The sequence below is a fragment of the Lepidothrix coronata genome, unplaced genomic scaffold, assembly GCF_001604755.1.
Source record: "Lepidothrix coronata isolate B3197 unplaced genomic scaffold, Lepidothrix_coronata-1.0 Scaffold189, whole genome shotgun sequence".
Taxonomy (NCBI): domain Eukaryota; kingdom Metazoa; phylum Chordata; class Aves; order Passeriformes; family Pipridae; genus Lepidothrix; species Lepidothrix coronata.
Genome location: NW_016690369.1, coordinates 1,709,210 through 1,728,117, shown reverse-complemented (window position 1 = coordinate 1,728,117; position 18,908 = coordinate 1,709,210). Strand labels below are relative to the sequence as shown.

General features: G+C 55.4%; 1 protein-coding gene and 1 long non-coding RNA gene across 5 annotated transcripts in view; one reads left to right on the top strand and one right to left on the bottom strand.

The window, feature by feature from the left end:
• NOS1 (nitric oxide synthase 1) overlaps positions 1–18,908 on the top strand; it is a 78,661-nt gene that overhangs the window by 43,914 nt on the left and 15,839 nt on the right. For all 4 annotated transcript variants that reach the window (XM_017831342.1, XM_017831341.1, XM_017831340.1 and 1 more), the window contains exons 4-16: positions 3,489–3,626; positions 4,090–4,235; positions 5,074–5,236; positions 6,390–6,481; positions 6,950–7,091; positions 7,620–7,759; positions 8,172–8,346; positions 9,108–9,209; positions 9,886–10,080; positions 11,596–11,681; positions 14,366–14,510; positions 15,593–15,697; positions 15,960–16,018. In XM_017831342.1, coding sequence (XP_017686831.1) covers positions 3,489–3,626; positions 4,090–4,235; positions 5,074–5,236; positions 6,390–6,481; positions 6,950–7,091; positions 7,620–7,759; positions 8,172–8,346; positions 9,108–9,209; positions 9,886–10,080; positions 11,596–11,681; positions 14,366–14,510; positions 15,593–15,697; positions 15,960–16,018 — 1,688 coding nt within the window. The remainder of the gene's footprint in view (positions 1–3,488; positions 3,627–4,089; positions 4,236–5,073; positions 5,237–6,389; positions 6,482–6,949; positions 7,092–7,619; positions 7,760–8,171; positions 8,347–9,107; positions 9,210–9,885; positions 10,081–11,595; positions 11,682–14,365; positions 14,511–15,592; positions 15,698–15,959; positions 16,019–18,908) is intronic.
• LOC108505396 lies at positions 15,947–18,804 on the bottom strand. Its single transcript, XR_001877490.1, has 3 exons — positions 18,354–18,804; positions 16,083–16,291; positions 15,947–16,004 (listed from the first exon to the last, which is right to left on the bottom strand). It is a non-coding gene; the product is annotated as an uncharacterized LOC108505396 (long non-coding RNA).

Here is an 18,908-nt window from a genome sequence, read left to right as displayed (position 1 = left end):
CCAACCAGCCTCTTGGGGAAGGACCTTGGCCTAAGATCCAACCTGGGCCTGCCCTGACACAGCTCCAGCCATTCCCTGGCTGCTGTCCCTGGTCCCCCCAGAGCAGAGCTCAGTCCCTGCCCCTCCTCTGCCCCTGCCCAGGCACTTGGAACTGCACTGAGGTCTCCCCTCAGTCTCCTCTGCTCCAACTGAACACACCAAGTGCCCTCAGTGTCCTCACACGCCTTCCAATCAATCTTCATTCAAATCCCCTCTTCATTACCCTCCTTTGGCCTCTGGCTTAACATCTTTCTCACACTGCAGTGCCCAAAACTGCCACAACATTCCAGGTGAGGCCTCCCCAGTGCAGAGCAGAGCGGGACAATCCCCTCCCTTGCCCAGCTGGTGACGCTTCACCCGCTGCCCCCCAGCCCGGGGGCTCCAGCAGGGAACCAGCGCAGGGCGCAGGAAGGGTGAGGACCCGTAGGTCCCACTCAGATCCCAAAAGGGGAGATGCTCCCCGTCACTCTGGCCCCGAGGAGCACCCAGGCCTGCATTCCTGCTGTCTCCAGACAGCTCAGGGGCTGCGTGCTGCCGACAAGTGCCACCACACTCCCTGCCAAAAGGCGTTTGCATAACGCGTGTGCGCCCCGACTGCCGCGTTCGGCTCTCCAGTTTGTGCCACCCTTGAGTCACTAATATCACAGCTGCCTAATTAGAACATGAAAGGATCTCACACAGCCTCCCTGACAGACAGAACGAGGGGTAATATTTGGCTTCAGCTTTGCGGTGCGGGGAAGGAACACACACACACACACACACACACACACACACACAGAGCTCCTTCCCTCCACAGCTGCTCTGTGGTGTGCTTGGCAGACCTGACACCTCTGCTTCTTGGAGGTGGTGTTGCCTTGGATGCTCCAGCCTGGCTGGCATCCCAGGATTTTGGCATCCCTCCTCTCCGGGGCCCTCTCTCAGCACAGGCTGAAAGGGTTGTCAGGCACTGGAAGAGGCTGCTGGAGTCCCCATCCCTCTGGGGGTGCCCAAGGAACAACGGGACGTGGCACTCAGTGCTCTGGTCTGGTTGACAAGGTGGTGACGGGTCACAGGTTGGACTCGACGATCTTGGAGGTCTTTTCCAACCTTAATGTTTCTGTGATTCCAAGATTCGAGCTTTCCCAGATCCTGCAGGAAAAAAGACAAACAGGAAAGGGAGCAGCTTTGAGGGAGCCCAGGGTAGAACATCTGTAGGCAGATGTTAAGCAGCCAGTGTCCTTCAGCTTGGAGCTCGCTCGCTCCAAGGCTCATGGCTACACCTGGATTCATGGCACAAATCCCCCTGGATTCTTGGGCCACCCCTGCTCTGCCAAGATGTTGTTTAGCAGCACGCCTTGTCAGGAAATCAAACCTAGCTGGGATTTAAACAATCAACACTTCCCGCCCGGGGCTCCCGATTTCTGTCTGGCGGGTGGAGGAGCAGGTGAGGATTGGTTTCAGCTGCATTTCTGAGCAGCACCTTTCAGCTTCGTTTGACCAGTCTCACAGAGCTGCTCTGAGCAATCAGGCTCGGAAGGAAGGTGGCAGATTGTTCCCCTCGGCGCTCGGGGTGGTTCAGAGAGCACAGGATGCTGGTAGTGGCTAAAGAATGATTTCATTCCCTTGGAAGAGTAAAACAAGCAGGGGGGAAAAACAACCAGGAACTGCCACTGCCAAAATTCAGGGGGAATTCCCTAAAGCTGAAAAAAATTAACTTAAAAATTGTGCTTTTCCAGGGCTACATTTTGGTGGTTCTTTTCATTTACTGCTGTTTTCGAGCTCTGCGTGGTTCTCACGTTTGGGTTTTGCAGGATGGGAAGGGGAGGCTGAGATCCAGGGTTTGGTCACTCGGCTTCAGGGGCTTTGAAACTCTCCTTGGGAAGACCACAGGATTTGTGACATGAGGAATGTCACAGAGATCCATGGCAGCACAGCCCAAAGGGGTCAGGTTGTAAATCTCTCCCTGCCCCTCCAGCCTCTGTCCCTTGTTCCCAGCATGTGCTTTCAGTGCACGGTATCACACTGTGAGCCTCAGGCTGCTTGACTGTAAAATCCCTGTTTTCCAGGGAAAAAAAAAAGGAGTCTGGAGCATATGGTAAAAACAAGGACTGGGCAAAAACTCTGGCCAGCAGTGCCACCAGGGCAGTGCAGAGGTGTCTGCTCAGCACAGCCCTCAGGGATCAGTCAGGCATGGATCTCTCCCTGCTTTGGGAAAGCAGAGCAATCCTCTGGCAAAGCAGGAACCAGTCAGATCTGGAGCCTCACCTGCTTTGTCATCCTCGTGGCTCCTGGTGCTTTCCCTCCAAGAGCTTCTTCCACCCTGTGTTGGCTCTTCCTTGGTTGCTCTTCCAGTGTGTAATGCTGAATTTGTGCTGTTGCTGCCAGTGCAACTGTGACACGGGCCCAGAACCCCCAAAAAGGATGGTGAGACTCTGCACAGCTCTGCTGAGGGCAGGGCCATCTCCAGAAAACCCTCACAGATGGATCAGAAAGGGACACCAGCCACGGGCTTCATGTAGGAAGGGTACAGCAAACTCGGTCCAGGCTCAGGGATAATTTGCAGAGATTTAATCCTGAAGTGGTGCCAAATACAAACAGGGTTTGCCAGGGACGCTCTGGGGTGGAACAGATCTCCCCCTGAGACCTGCAGCAACAGCCTTGTGGTCACAGTGATGGAATTACCTCCTACTGCAAGATTTGATTCCAAGGAGAAACATTTCCAGAGCTCCCTGTCCCACGGCACGCTGGCAGACACCGAGTGCTCTTTAAGCTTCTAAGTGCTTGGGGTGAATAAGGGCCACGGAAGAAAATTCAGATTTTATCAGTGAAAACACTCAAAAAGAAGCACTTGTAACCAGTTCTTCTCCTCACAACCTCTGTGCTGGCTGAGACTCTCCTCCTGTTGGCACAGAACTCTTGAAGTGCTGGATGAGCACACCCAGCAGAGCACCAGGGAGGGCTGGAGGCTGGGAGCTGAGCTGAGGTATCCAACCATGCGTGACTCAGCATGGTAATTTATCCATCCTTATTCCTGGGATCTTCCAGCGTGGCTATCAAAGGAGAAGTGCCTTTGGCTTGCTCAGAGGAATGACCAGCTGTTAGCTCTGTCTCACAGTGCTCCGACCAGTGAGGCAGAACTCGGGCAGGTGATGCTCCTTGGAAAGGAACACCCAATCCAGTGCAGAGATCTTCCACAAGGCATTCTTCTAAGTCAGTTCTACCCCTGTTTTTACCTCCTCTTCTACAGGTTTGGCTGTCCCATAACCTGACATGACTTCTCAGTTGCATTAAGAGTTGGCTGCCCCGTTGTAGGATCCCCCCAAAAAATGCCAAATATTTGGACAACACACCTCGTCTCGCTATGTTACCACTGGAATTTAAGCACAGGCATCCTCTAACACAAGATGCTGCCTGTTGTTGTGACCTTTCCCTGTGCCTGACCTTGTTCCTGGTGTTTCCCTGTCGTCCAGCCACCTCCATCCGGGCGTCAGTCCCCAACCAAGAACACGGCCAACGGGAGCCCTTCCAAATGCCCGCGGTTCGTGAAGATCAAGAACTGGGAGACGGGCTCTGTGCTCCACGACACCCTGCACCTCAAGACTGCCATGGTGAGTAGAGCTGGTGGGACTGGCCAGAAGCTGTCTGAGCACAGCTGAGGGGATCACGGCGTTCCCGAGGTGGTTTTAACTGCAAATGCAGGAGGGGATGAGTTCAGGTCAGTCCGGTCTCCAGGAGGGTTGGAATTTCAAAGCTCTGGTGCAATAAGCTGGGGGAGAGGGAATTCCACCTGGGATAAATAAGGAGGAGCGATTGACTTCATGCCAAGCCAGGGTAAGAATCCCAGGAGCCCTGATCATCCTTGTTGGATGGGAGCAGAGCTGACTGCACGTGGCTGAGCTGTCTCACCCAGCCTTAACAACAGGGGTGGAGACAAACAGGCTGGAAATGTCCCTGTTGGCCAAAGATACCACCAACCTCTGTGTAGGAATCACTGGCTTCCCCCAGCCCAGCTCAGGTAACCAGGAGTGCTGCAGTGACCCCAGACTCACTCGTCCCCTCCTGTCCCGCCAGGCCACCGCCTGCACCGAGCAGATCTGCATGGGCTCAGTGATGACCCCCAGCCCTCACATCCGCAAGTCAGAGGACACCAGGACAAAGGAGGAGGTGCTCCTGTTGGCCAAGGACTTCATTGACCAGTACTACTCCTCCATAAAGAGGTAAGGACTGGCTGGAGAAGGTCACAGCCCGAGGCTGCTGCTTCTGCCGAGGTGTCACACGGGACACCTCAAGCTCTACATCCCCAGCACAGGGAGGATGGGGAGCTGTTGGAGAGAGTCCAGAGGAGGTACCAACATGATTAGAGGGCTGGAGCAGCTCTCCTATGAGGAAAGGCTGAGAGAATGGGGATTGTTGAGCCTGCAGAAGAGAAAGCTTCAGGGTGACCTTCCGGTACCTGAAGGGAGAAAGATGGAGAGAGATTATTTGCAGGGGGCCTGGAGAGACAGGACAAGGTGAAATGACTTCACACTGACAGAGAGTAGGCTTAGATTAGATATTAGGAAAAAAATTCACCCCTGTGAGGGTGGGGAGGCCCTGGCCCAGGTTGCCCAGAGAAGCTGTGGCTGCCCCTGGATCCCTGGAAGTGTCCAAGGCCAGGTTGGACGGGGCTTGGAGCAACCTGGGCTAGTGGGAGGTGTCCCTGCCCATGGCAGGGGGTTGGAATGAGATGATCTTTAAGGTCCCTTCCAACCCAAACCATTCCATGATTCCATGGTCCAGTCTTTCACACTTGGGAGTCAAAGCAGGGTGAGACTCCGGTGCCCCACGAGCAGCTGCTTCTTCAGTGGAGTTTCATTCGTAGTGTTTGGTTTTGTTGTGTGTCTGTGCCAACCACTGACCTCTCCCACTTGTCCTTGGTCATCTCTTACCTGAAAGCACACACGTGTGTGTGTGTGTGTGTGTGTGTGTGAGCACACACGTGCTTAAGGAGGGAAGAACTCACGCCCGGGTGGAGAGCACCCAAACTGCCACCTCCTCTGCCCCCCACCCACCCAGATCTGGCTCCAAGGCCCACATGGAAAGGCTGGAGGAGGTGACCAAGGAGATTGAAGCCACTGACACCTACCAGCTGCGGGACACCGAGCTCATCTACGGAGCCAAGCACGCCTGGAGGAACGCAGCCCGCTGCGTGGGCAGGATCCAGTGGTCCAAGCTGCAGGTAAAGAGGGGGCACTGGAGCTGTGGAGAGGCAAATCTTGCTCTTCAAACACCTGGGGAAGCACAGCACAGGTACAGCAGCGGGTGTTCATCACACAGCAGCAGCTTTGGGGGTGCACAGCCTGGGAACTCGGCAGGAGATGGAAAAGCATCGGCGGGGTTGGTGTAGCTGAGGTGTCTGAAATGGGGCTGGCGCTCTGGGAACTTCTTCCAAAATCAGACAGTGCTCTGGTATCTCCCCTGCTGCTTCCAGAACTGTTGCTGTGCCTGCAGAGAGGCAGCAGGACACACTCACCCTTGGTACAGAGATGCTACGGCGGGAGAGGCTTTGGCTCAGTGCCCTTCTGCCTGGTGGGAGCATAGAGCAGATTGGGGATTAGTGATCTCGAGTGGAATCCCTTGGCACAGAGATGACAACTCCTGCTGTGTCTTGGAGCCCAGCTCCAGTGCTGCTGAGGAGCTCTGGTGGAGCTTCCCACAGAGTGTGGGCACAGCCTGCCCGGGGGGCTGGGCCTCCTTCGCTCCCAGCTCAGCCTTCAGCTCATCCACAGTTTCTTTGGGCACATCTGAGCCTTGGAGGGGGGGGGCATTCCTGCAAGAACTTCAAGCTTCCTGCTGATCCTCTTTCCTGGTTTCCCCATCCTCTTGTAGATGCCCCTGGATCCCTGGAAGTGTCCAAGGCCAGGTTGGATGGGGCACTGAGCAACCTGCTCTGCTGGAAGGTGTCCCTGCCCGTGGCAGGGGGTGGAATGAGATGCTCTTTAAAAGCCTCTTCCAACCCAAAACCATTCTATGATTTTATGACACCCTGTCCCTCAGACCTGGCCGACCCCTATCCTATTTCACCTTTGAGTGTTGATCTACAGGAGGAACAGAGCAGAGCCCAAAATCGTTGCTGGATAAACCAGGGACAGCAGCAGGTTGGGAGCACTGGAATGAGGAGGTTTTTGCCTGAGCAGCAGATGACTCACCTCTCCAAAGCAAAAGGGGCAGCTGGATTACACATCCACGTGCTCTAAAGGCAGAGAACACATAATTATGGATCTTTAAATCCCTAAGAAGCCGCAGTGGTGTCTAGAGTTCTCCGTGTGCTGTGTTTCCATCTGCCTGGCTCTGCCCTTGGAGTATCACCACAATCCCTTCCCCTGTTCCAGGTGTTTGATGCCCGGGACTGCACCACAGCCCACGGGATGTTCAACTACATCTGCAACCACATCAAATATGCCACCAACAAAGGGAACCTCAGGTGAGCCACCAGGGAGTTTGTGTCCAGAGGCCTCTGAGATGTGTGCAAACCCAGCTCTGGGCCCTGCTGACGTTGTCTCCTTCAGCAGCAGGAGGGTTGCAGCCCTCACCTGTGTTAGAGGGACCCGCTCTGAGGAGAAGGTGTCCTGCTGGTCCAAATCAATCTCTTGCTCTCTGTGGGACCTCAGAGGGCAGATTTTCCAATTATTTCTCCTTTCCTATATTCTGCGTCAAACACAGAGCACGGGCCGCTCTCCAGATTTGTCAGAAACCCCCGTGTTTTCAACCAGCTTCTGCCTGGAGCTGGAAGCACCCCGAATTCCAGAGCCTTGCCGTGACTCCTCCCAGCGTAAAACCGTTTGGGGCTCACCCGGGGTGGTGGGACAGGCAGGGACAGCACCTTTCCCCACAACACTTCCCCCCTCCCGGTGGCCCCGGCGCTCACCGGCGCCGCCCCTTCTCCTGCCAGGTCTGCCATCACCATCTTCCCGCAGCGGACGGACAGCAAGCACGACTTCCGCATCTGGAATGCCCAGCTCATCCGCTACGCCGGCTACAAGCAGCCCGACGGCACCATCCTGGGAGACCCTGCCAACGTGGAGCTCACAGAGGTACCAGAGGGAACCTCCCGGGCACCGCGGGCGTGGGGCTGGTGGGGACACCCAGAAACCTGAGACTTCCAGCAGTGAGGAGGGGGTGGGTCAAGCAGGTTTAGCTCATCCACTGCAGCACCACGAAGGGAGGCTGGGCTTGGCTCGCCCTCAGGTATCTTCTCAGGAATAAAGAGTATTTTTTTTTTCGCTTTTCTGCTCTTCTCACCCATTTTCCTCTTCCCCGTCACAGGCACAAATGGCATGAGTGGATTTTCCAGAGCCACGTTCCTACCTGGGATCCAGTTCTGGGCTCATTTTCAGCCCAAATTCCCCTTACTTGGCCATGGGTGGGCTGTGACAGGCAACCCCTGTTGTAGCTCCCTTGGTTGGAAGTTATTACTCAACCATAACAGAGCTGAGCATAGCTTGGAAAATCCTTGGAAAATCCTTGGAAATCCCATTTGGAGCCATGTGACTCCCTGCCCATGGCGCTTGAAGAGCAGAGACTTGCTGGGACATCTGACCCCACTTCTGTTTTTCCTGTAGATCTGCATCCAGCAAGGCTGGAAGGCGCCGTACGGACGCTTTGATATCCTGCCTCTGCTCCTCCAAGCCAACGGCAACGATCCAGAGCTCTTCGAAATCCCCCCGGAGCTCGTGCTGGAAGTGCCCATCCGGCACCCCAAGTAAGTCAGAGGAAGCCCCAGAGCTGCTCGAGGGGATCAGCAGGACTGAGATCCTCTGGTTCCACCCCGAGCCACCCCCTGTGCTTGGCCTTTCCTTGCCATGGCTTGGGTGCTTTACCCAGGACCTTCCCCCAGGTCTTCCCTTTGCTCAGGCTGGTGGAGCCTGGAGATGGAAAGCAAGTTGTGTCCTTGTCTGAGGGCTAGTTCTCCTTTCCCTGAAGTCTCCCAGGACTTGCACCACTCCACAGCACTCCTGATACCTCACTTTCCCCCCTTAAACAGCCCCCAAGGGAGATGTTGCCTCCAGGGTTCGTTCTGCTCACGTCCTTCCCCCCCCGGCAGCAAAGTGACCTCCTCCTCCACTTCCCAGGGAAAGGTCTGGCTGGTTGCCTAACCCCGTTTGTCCTGGCAGGTTTGAGTGGTTCAAGGACCTGGGGCTGAAGTGGTATGGTCTGCCAGCAGTTTCCAACATGCTCCTGGAGATCGGTGGCCTGGAGTTCTCCGCCTGCCCCTTCAGCGGTTGGTACATGGGCACCGAGATCGGGGTCCGGGACTACTGCGACAACTCCCGCTACAACATCCTGGAGGTAATTCCTCCTCCAGGTGCTCCTGGGGAGTGTGAAGTCACTGGGGAGCACGCAGGACACTGGCACAATGTTACCTTCAGTGGGGGAGTACAGGATACCCGTTCTCCTGGAGCCGAGGGTGTGACGGGCTGGCTGTTGTGTATCTAACACAGAGGCCTACTGAGCTCCCCACAGACTTCCCAGAGAATCTTAGGGATCAGCAGGCAGCTGGTCGTGTGCTTGACTGAGGTCATGGGTGCTGAGACAACTTGGTGGCTCCTCGGGGATGCTCCTGCCCATGGGGACCCTCCAGCTGGCCCCTCCGGAGTGTTCAGCCGTGGCCTGGGGGCTGCCCACACTGGGAGGGATAAAGCCAAGCCATGGGGAGGTGCCAGTGCAGGGCATCTGGATTCACTGGGACACTCCAAGGGGAATGTTGTGTCATTTAGAGGGGCTGCACTGCTCCCCAGACACCTGAAAACCAGAGGGGTGAGAGCGAGTGTGTGTGCGTGTGTGTGTGCAACTGCTCTCGATGGCCCTTTGAGCGGCATTTGGTCACCTCCCTCTGCTCAGGGGGGAAGGAAGGCCCTGCTCCTGCCATGGAGAGCAAAAGGCAGGACCAAAGCTTCTCAAGGGAAGGCAAAACATCAGCCCCTCCCTGCCCTGAGGGTGCCTCGTGTCAGCCTGGGTCCCTCCTCTGGGCTCCTCTCCCAGGCAGAGATCTCCAGTCCTTGGTCCTTTGGCCATGAGAAGCCCTCACTTTCTGCCACGTGTTGTTACAGCAAGTGGCCAAGAAAATGAATCTGGACATGAGGAAAACCTCCTCGCTGTGGAAGGACCAGGCCCTGGTGGAGATCAACATTGCTGTGCTGTACAGCTTCCAGGTATCTCCGGAGCAGGACTGTGCTCGGGACAGGCTTGAGGGACACGGGGAGCGGGATGGAGACATCAATCCGAGGAGAACGCAGCACTCTGCTGAAATTGGGCTGTGCCACCCTAATTTGGGGCTGTTCTGCAGTAAAATTTATAATCTCTGTGCCCTGGATGTTGTAAAGACAGCACTACCAGCACCTGAGTTCTGCTGGTCCAGAGGGAATATCCCTAGGGAGCAAGATCCAGCCCTTCTGTCGCATCCAGGAGGCAAGAATTGGCCCAGGTTCTCCCCCTGCCAGCACTTAAAGGTTCAGTAGCTGAACTAGTGCTTGGCAATCCAAGTTCAGAGGGTGGGAGCCCTTCCCAGAGCTGGATCAGAGCTACCCCATGGAGCTGCACAAGCCACAAAAGAGCTCTCCAAGGGGACGAGCAGAGGATGCTCCATCCTCTTCGTGCCATCTCAGTCTTTGCCTGGCCCATGACAAATCACAGGAGCAGTGATCCCACAGCACATCTATCCAGGAAGGACTGGGGCAGCTTTATGGCTTCCTTGGGAAGAGCAGCCAGCCTGGGTCATCTCCAAAGGTCCATGGGAGTGAGGAATATTTGGGACAGCTCCAAAATCTTGGCTCTTGCCTTCTGGGGTGTGGTAACAGCTGTGGGCTCTGCTCTCTCCTCCCCCGACAGAGTGACAAGGTGACCATCGTGGATCACCACTCGGCCACGGAGTCCTTCATCAAGCACATGGAGAACGAGTACCGGTGCCGTGGGGGTTGTCCTGCCGACTGGGTGTGGATTGTCCCGCCCATGTCTGGCAGCATCACCCCCGTTTTCCACCAGGAAATGCTCAACTACCGCCTCACACCCTCCTTTGAGTACCAGGTACTGTCCTCACCTTCACCTCCCACCGGTGCCCAGAGGTGGGGCCAAGAGCAGGGTGGGAGCTGGAGCTCAGAAGATGCAGGAAGGGCAGGAACACAATCTAATCCCTTCAGCAAGCTGTCCCTCAGGTCCATGACAAGTCTAATTGATGCCCTAATGTCCTGTAATAACCCCTGGATGTCACCCCTTGTCTCAGGGCAATGGCTTTTTGCCCCTCTGTGGGCACCCAACTTTTTGACCCCCCCCAACTTTCGGATGGAGCAGAGCTCCTCCCTCTGGAAGAGCCTAATTTTGCACTTTGGCGAGTGAGGGAATGACCTGGAAAAGGACTGTATCCCTCCCCTCTGCAGCCTGCAGGGCTGAGTGGATGGCTCCTGCCAGCCTGGGGATCCAACAGGCTGACGGGGGGGCTCCTGCCCAGCGGGACCGGCAGGAGGCTGAAATGCTGCTGCTGGAGTATTTAACACTTCAGACCATGGGGGGGAAAAAGCCCCTAAGCAGACACTCCCTCGTTATCCAACCATCCCTGCTCCGGTGGTTTCCACACAATGTGACCTTTAGTCAAGAGCCCTTAAGGAACAATCACAAACCAGGAGCAGTCTGTTCATTTCTATAACCAACCCACCAGGAACCCCGATGCTTCCTGGCCCTGATTGCAGCCTGTGAGGGCACGGAATTAGCTTCTGTGTGCTTGTTCCTGGCTTCTGCTGCCTCCCCTTCCCAAAGGGCCTCTTAGGGAAAAAAAAAAACAGTGGGCCGTGGAGGGGGAAGGATGTGTTTCTATCTCTCTCCCCTTCTGGCATTGCCTGCCTTCTTTTCGCCTCTGGGCTGTTAAGGAGCATCTCAAGAGGTGAGGAAGCAGTTGGCCAGATGCTGTTACAAGCCAGCAAGGTTTATGATATTGCAATTTTTCTGTGCATACTCCGTTGCCCAAATGCCCTGAAAATACCCCCCAGGGGCTTCGAGGATGAGGGAGAGCTGTGAAGAGGAGTCCAGCTGCTCCTCCCCTTCATGGCTCGAGGAATTCAATCCTGGGTGCTGCTGGAGCCCTGGAGCCCTGGGATTTGGGGCTCAGTGCGCCTGGAGCAGGTGGAAAACGGTGTTGGCTCCTTTCCCCTCTCTCCTGCCTCTCCCTGGTTTTGTCCCCTGGTTCAGCAGAGCCGTGGGTGAGCCCCCAGCCCTTCAGAGAGGGTCTTTTTCCCATGGCAGCCCTTCCCAAAGCTCCCAGAAGGGCTCGAGGAGCTCAAATTTGAGGCTGTACTTATTGTGCAGGTAAAAAACAACAAAAAAAGGGCTTTTCCAGCCCCCTCCAGCCCCCCTGTGGAGCTGGGAGGGCTCTGAGTGTCCCCTCACCCCCTTCCCACCCCTCAGCTCCCTCTGGATGGTTCCCTGGGGGTGACACTGCTCCTTCCCCTCCCAAATCAAGCCATGGGTCCCCCCTCCCTGGAAGCAGGAAATCTCTAATATATGGAAGCATTCCCAAAGCTCTGAGCACTGCTGCCCTTCTCTCTCCAGCCGGACCCCTGGAACACCCACGTCTGGAAAGGGGTCAATGGGACGCCCACCAAGAAGAGGGCCATTGGATTTAAGAAGTTAGCAAAGTAAGTACCAGCAGGCTCTGGAAAACCCTGGAGTGTTTGGGGCTGGTCCTGGTTTTGGGCAGCTCTGACTGATGGAGTTGCCCTGTGAGAGAGGGGTGTGAGGCTGGACCTGTGGGGGCTTTACCACGAGGGACATTTGGACAGGCAGACAGTCTTTGAAGGCCCCATTAGACCACCAGAAGGTGTGGGACAGGGTGAATAGCAGATGTTGCACATAGTCTGTTCTCCCAAGCTGTTCATTCTCCAGTAAGAGATGCTCAGGGATGGCCTTCCCACTTTTTTGTGGGTGTGTTGCCTGGTTCTCCTTTCACAGCCTCCTTGGGGCAGGGACATCCCCCCTCACTGTCCAGGGCTGTGCTGGCACAGGTGACATGAAACTCGTGTCCATCTTTCTCTTTTTCTCAGTGATTCTTTACCTCCTTGAGGTCTCCAGTGAGTGTCTAACCCTCCAAACACCCTCCTTGCAAGGAGGGGGGGAGACAGGAAGGAGGAATCTCCCTCCAGGCAGCAGATGGAGCAGGGCTGAGCTGAGATTTGCACTTCATGGTCACTTGACCCCTGGAAAAGGGCCACACGAGTCCCTCTCCCCTGCCAAAGCTCCAAGTCAGCAGGGGCGGAGGAATGAAGTGTAATTTGGACCTTTAGGCTGATCCTGGCCCAAATGCCTCCCCCGTGGGCCATTGGCAGGGAGGTAGGAGCTCCAGGAGGAGCTGCTGGCCAAGGCTGGGGAGGGCTGGGTGTGCCCCGGGTTGGTGGCCAGGCTGCCAGGTGGCCCTGGCTCCTCACGGCAGCTCCCCACGCCTCAGCTCCCACCAGCCCCTCCCATCGGTTTGTTCCCACTCTTCAGCTGTCACCTCCTGCGAGCTGCATCCATAAACATGATCAGCAGCTGATGAATGTGCTCCTTCAGCTGACACCGGAGCTGAGCCCGGGCTGGGGAGAGCACGGGGGAGATTAATTGGGCCATTGAGGGAGGAGAAACAATGCCTGTGTCGGTGTGTGCCCGGGTGAGGGATGGCTTGATGAAAATGTGAGCGTGGCAGGTAATTTAAAAAAAAGAAAAAGAAAAAAAATTTCCATTGTTCCCGATGGAGGGAAAAGGAATTATTTGTGTAATTCCCCATTAGTCTGAGCTGATGAGCTGAACGAGGGGCAGACCCAGCCCGGCAGCCCCGAGTGCTGTGCTTGGCACTGGTCACAGGGGGGTTTTGTGCCTGCTCAGACAGGCTGTGCTGGTTCTGGCCAAATCTGAGCCTTCAAACCTTCACTCCCTGCCTGTCCTGCCCCTTCCCTCCTCTGGGGACTGTGCAAGTCCTGGGGACAGAGGACATTTCCCCCATAGGAAAGCAAAGGAGTGGTCACAGAGCAGCAACTAGAAATGTTCCCGAGGCTGACTTTGACATGGAGAGGAGCTGCCCAGGGGAGGCAGGATGAACCATCCTGGGGCGGTTTCTACCTCTTCTTTCCTCCCTTTTTTTTTTTCCCTAAGTGATTCTCCCAGAGCATTTCTTCCCTCTTTGGCAGTGGGAAGCTGGACTTCTCTTCTCCCAGCAGTGGGACCAGCCCAGCTGCAGTGTCTATTCCCCACAGCTCATCTGAAGGGGATGCAGGAGTCCTGCTGAACTGCAGAACCTGGGGCAGGGTCTGATCCCCCTGGCAAAGGGAACCAAGCAGCCCTTATTCTTGCAAAGGCCACAGAGCTGCTTTGTGCTCTCTCAGCCTCCCAAAAACTGCCCTTTCCCTGTTGCAGCATCAGGCTAAATCCAGACCTCTGGTGGCCCCATTTAAAGGCTTGATGGTCCACTTAGAAAAGGTGAAGATACTCTGCACTTAGGAGAAACAGTGTTGATGTGATTATGAATGGCCCTAACATGACAAACTGGCCACAGCAGGCTCAGTGCCCCAAAAGTGGTTCGTGTCTCCCCTGTGCCCTGTCACGGTGCTCCCACTGATGCCACAGACAGGCAGTCAGCATTCCCAGTGCTGCAGCACCTTGGCCAGGATTGGAGAGGCTGGTGACCTCTCAGGCCCCTCTGCCAGAGCTGAGCCCGTGGGGAGAACTGGAGGACACACGGCCGGTCACGACTGCAGCCACGGGAGGCAGCTGGGCACGGCTCAGAGAAATGGGCAACCCCTGGGCCCTGGGAGGAAATTCCCTGCCAGGAAGGGTCACAGAGTCACCGCAGTGCAGATGAGAGGGGGTGCAGACAGCTCTGTCTGACCTCCTTGGCGTCTCAGGGCTGTAGGTGTGAGGTTGGCTGAGACACCTCCTGCAGAAAGGCAGACAGGTTGGGTTTAAAGGGATGGAGAAGCTCCTGTTCCTCCTGTTGCTTCAGCTCTGGCTGGTCTCCAGCTTTTCCTGTGACGTTACCTGGCCAGTGCTTTCAGTGACTTCTACCCCCAATTCTTCTTCTGCTTCTCTGCCCCTGCAGAAATCCCACCCCACACCTGGGTTAGCATTTTCCTCCTTACACCCATTCAGGTGTTTCAGCTCCATGCTCAAGCTCCCCCATCCACTCTTCCCCTCTGACAAGTCAAGATGAACGTGCTCTTCCACAGCTTCACAAAAGAAGTGACGCTGCAACTTTTTAAGGCAGACAGTTCATTTAATAATGAATAAAAGGGTCTGGGCTAGAGGCACTGACAGCAAACTCTCTTACTGGGATTCCCCTCTTGCTTCCTAGGGCTGTGAAGTTCTCGGCCAAGCTGATGGGACAGGCCATGGCCAAGAGGGTCAAGGCCACCATCCTGTACGCCACGGAGACGGGGAAGTCCCAGGTCTATGCAAAAACTCTGTGTGAAATCTTCAAACACGCTTTCGATGCCAAGGTATTGCCCCAGCTCCTGACTCCTGCAAGGGGGTGGGCACAGAATTATGGGTGGGCCAAGGAAATATATATGGATGTTGGAAAATACGTGGTTCGATGCCTGTGGAGCTTCCTGGCTGCCAAGGGACTCCAGCAGCTCCCAGGGTGTGCTGGTTTAAGGTAAACCGGCGGGGGAAATGAACTCAACTCAAAAGAGAGATTATAAATCAGAATAACAATTTAATAAAATAATACAATAAGTACGATTATACAGACAAACAGTTGGTTTTAACCCACAAAACCCAAATGTATAACCCAGCACCCTGGGGCATGAACAGAGTGATGTTCTTTGGGCCCCCTGAGTCCAAAGGAAAAGGAGAGGGGAAAACCTGTTGGTGAGAGTGGTGGTGCAGTCTGGTTGAGAGTGGTGGTTGCAGTCTGGTCAAGAGTGGTGGTTGCAGTCTGGTTGAGAGTGGTGGTTGCAGTCCAGTCGAGAGTGGTGGTCCGCAGTCTTCCTCTGGATCCCACAAGTGGTTAAAAAAGTCCCAAGACCCCAAGATTATCTATCCTCCAGTTCAGGCAGGAATGCCCAGTACCTCCCTCAGGACGGGGAGTTCCACACTGGGTGTGAGGACAGGAGCACCCTCCTGTCTCCCAGGCCTCTTAACACCCAGTTTACAGCCTGAGGGGTCAGGGCTGCTCTGGGCAGAGGGTGCAAATGCTCTGTTGATAACAGTTTCTGGGCAATGGCTTGGAAGGCTCTGGAATACACAGTTTTGGGTTACACCCATCCAGTGATGAGCTGGTCCCAGCTGTTTTAACCAGGACACAGGGTCTGGGTTGACACCTGCACAGGAATTTTTCCAGCTAATACTCCTGCATTGTAGCACACATATTCCTACAGCCTCTTGAGTGGCAGCTCCATGGTTGCCCATGTCCCTCAAGGCTCTTGTCCTCGTCCTCCCTGTGGGGAGATCTCTGCCAGAGCACCGGCATGGAGTCAGCAGGGACATGTCCCATCTCCGGGTGGAATGGGCTCCATCCCAGCAGACTGGCTGGTGGTGGATCTCCCCAGCTCCTGCTGCCCTCTCTGTCCCCTCCCAGGTGATGTCCATGGACGAGTACGACGTCGTGCACCTGGAGCACGAAACCATGGTCCTGGTGGTCACCAGCACCTTCGGCAACGGGGACCCCCCTGAGAATGGAGAGGTAGGAGAGAGCACAGGGGTGGGGGCTGCAGCAGGGGACAGGCACTGGGACATGGGGAAGAACATCCTCTTTTCGCCCAGCCTGGGCTGGAATGGCCCAGGACAGGTCTGGGCTTTGTGTGACACGTGGTGCTGGACCTGCCTAAACCCAGCCTGCTCAGAAATAGGGATATCTGCTTGTTCCCACTCACAGTCACTGATCACAGCTTCATTTCCTGCAGAGACCGGCAAAACTGACGGCCTTTTTTATTCCCTTTCTGCAGAAATTTGGCTGCGCGTTGATGGAGATGAAGAATCCCAACTCCCACCTGGAGGAGAGGAAGTAAGAGCATTCCAAACCCCTCCCTCCCCAGTCCAAACCCCAGCAGCCCCCCCAGGCAGGATACCCTGCTTCTTGGCCTTCATCCTCCCAGAAGGGAGTGGGAAATCCTCATGCAGGCGTCACGTTTGCAAAGATCCAAGGGATGGGACCTGCCTGGAGAAGCAGGGAATGGAGAGAGAGGAGGTCCCAGGGAGGACAAACACACTGGGCCTGTGGACTCCAGCTTGTAGTTCCATTTCAAAGCTCCTTTGTTCAGCTTTAAGAGTCAGGAATCTATGAAAAAAAAAAAAACAAACAAACAAATAAAAGTAGGAACTTCCCCAAAATCATCCAATCTGAGAGCTGGGGCTGTCCAGGAGACACAAAAATAGTAGGAGTTGGAGGTAGAAGGGAGTTCCCTGCTATGTGGATGTAGGTGGAGGGAGGGCTCGGGAACCAAATTTAACTTCATGCATCGTGTGAAAATATTTCTAGGGAAAAATAAGAGCTGTTATAAACCCTGCAATGTTTGTAACAGCGAGTCTGGAACTGGTGCCTTGGAGACAGAATCCGGGGTTGTAGAAAATCCCCCCTCGCTGGGAGATTGGAGCCTTGAGCATCTCTGTGCAACATTCCAGAGGCTGGGAAGGGAGGGCAGACAAAGTGTTAATAATCACTTGGGTCTCTGATTTTAGCTACTAATAGGAATATATTCCACTGAACCGGGACACTGCTCTGCTCTGGAATGTCTGCCCAGTCAACAACTGGCAAAAGGCTGCTCCTTAATTACGGGTGAATTAGCCCCGGGCAGGGGGGTGCAGGGGGATTTCCCGGCCCTGCCTTTCTGCCTGAGCAGCGTGGGTGGGGCTGCAGGGCGGTGACAGGCACCAATTTGTGGCTCTCCAGTGCTGGCCACGCCGCAGCCCCGAAGTTGTCCCCTTGCTGAGCAGCCAAGTCCTCCGAGGGATCCCCGCAGGGCTGCTGAAAACCCACCCGGTTCCTGATGGCCTCGTGCCTTAATGGGGACAGCCGACAAAACAGGCATGCCCTGGAGGTGTCTGCACCATTTCACACGTGGTTCTCACCCCGAGGATCTTCACTTTTTGGGGTGCAACACCGGGTTGGGTGCGGCGGTGCCGCCCGTGAGGAGCCAGGCAGATTTGAGGAGGATAAAAAGCCCAGTTTATAAAAAGCTCAGGGCTCATTGTCCCAGTCACCTCTAAGTGTAATTTCAGGGCTGGCAGGAGTTTCTGAGAGCCAGGAGAGCCTGTGGCTCCGTTACCTGACAGCAAAAGTGGGCAGAGTGCTGGAAACAGCGACGGATCAAAAGGGCGAGAGCTATTTTATCTGGAGGAAAGGAGGCAGAAAGGGAGTGAGGTGGCAGATTTCGTAGATGGAAAAGGTGGCTGCAGAGGTGGAGGGAATAAATTGCTGCCTGTGCTCCCTGCAAGACAGGCCAAGAGGTCACAGCTCTGGATAGCAGGAAGAGATCACAGAATCATGGAATGGTTTGGGTTGGAAGGGACCTTAAAGCTCCTCCAGTGCCACCCCCTGCCATGGGCAGGGACACCTCCCACTAGCCCAGGTTGCTCCAGGCCCCGTCCAAGCTGGCCTTGGACACTTCCAGGGATCCAGGGGCAGCCACAGCTTCTCTGGGCAACCTGTATTTGTGCTTGGGATTGCCCCAGTCCATGTCCAGGGCTTTGCTGATGTTAAACATGGAAAAAAGCTTTTGCAGTGAGAAAAGGAGACCTGGAGGAGACTGTCTGGGGAAGAGGGACAGTGTCAGCCTGGGGTCTGTAGAATAGAACTGGAGAGAGCAGTTCCTGCCCACTCCCAGCTCCGTGTCCAACAGGGAATGCTGAGGGTGGCTGAGACCCCTCAGAGTAGGGTGGCCTCTCTAAATCCCAGTGTCTGGAGGAGCCTGCCAAGGCACTGTGGCTGTAGCTCTCTGACCACAGCCCTGTGGTTGTGCTGTGGTTGTAGATTTGATTCCTCACGTCTTCCAGCAAGGGTTTTCCAAGGGTTTTCCGGGGCATTCATCAGCCATTCCTATTTAAGGACCTGCTACTCAATGCAGCCCGTCCTTCAGCAGTCATTTCCCACCACAGAGACCTTCCCGTTGCAGCAAAAGCTGCTGGTGCCCCAACCTCGGACCCAGCACCCCCCTGGGGAATCTGGGCTTTGTGCCCAGCCCGTGGGTTGTGCTGCCCTGCCCTCCCCACACAACCTGGGCTGACCCGGGGGGAGGACACGGGCACAGCAGAGGAAGAAGTGGACCAAAGCAGGTGGAGTGAAGCAGGAAAGCGTGGAAACCTGGGAAGGAAGGAAGGAAGGAGGAGGCTGTGGAGCAGACCTGGAGCCCAGGGCTCTGTGACCCTGGCAGTGGTTTCTCTCCGGGGTTGTCTCTGTGATGCCGTGCCGGGTGCAGGAGGTCTGCCGTGACTCATGCACACACCACAGCCTCGCTGCTCTGCCAGTATATTTAGAAACCCTTGTGAAGAGCAATTTTTGAAGATGGTTCGATTCAGAAATACTTCTGCTGTTGTCAGATTTTTTTTTCTCCGCTCCCCTTCCCCCTTCTTCTCTCGCTCCTTTTTTTTTCTTTCTTTTAAATTTATTTTCCACTTCCTATGAATGAAAAAAACACCCTCAGAATATCTGTTCAGACATACACCCGACCTTGTGTGCTGCCAGGGAAGGACAGGTGGTGCCAAAGGTCCCGTCAGCTCTGCACCACTGGGGACAATGGGGTGGCCAAGGACCTCATGGAGGTGACCGTGGGTGGCCTAACCCTGGGAGGGAGCACATGGAATATTGAACCCTGAGCTCTGGCTGGGTGTCCTGCACAATTTGGTCCCCGGGGAGGACCCCCCCCCAGGTGTCACCTCTGGAACACTGGCTGTTGTTG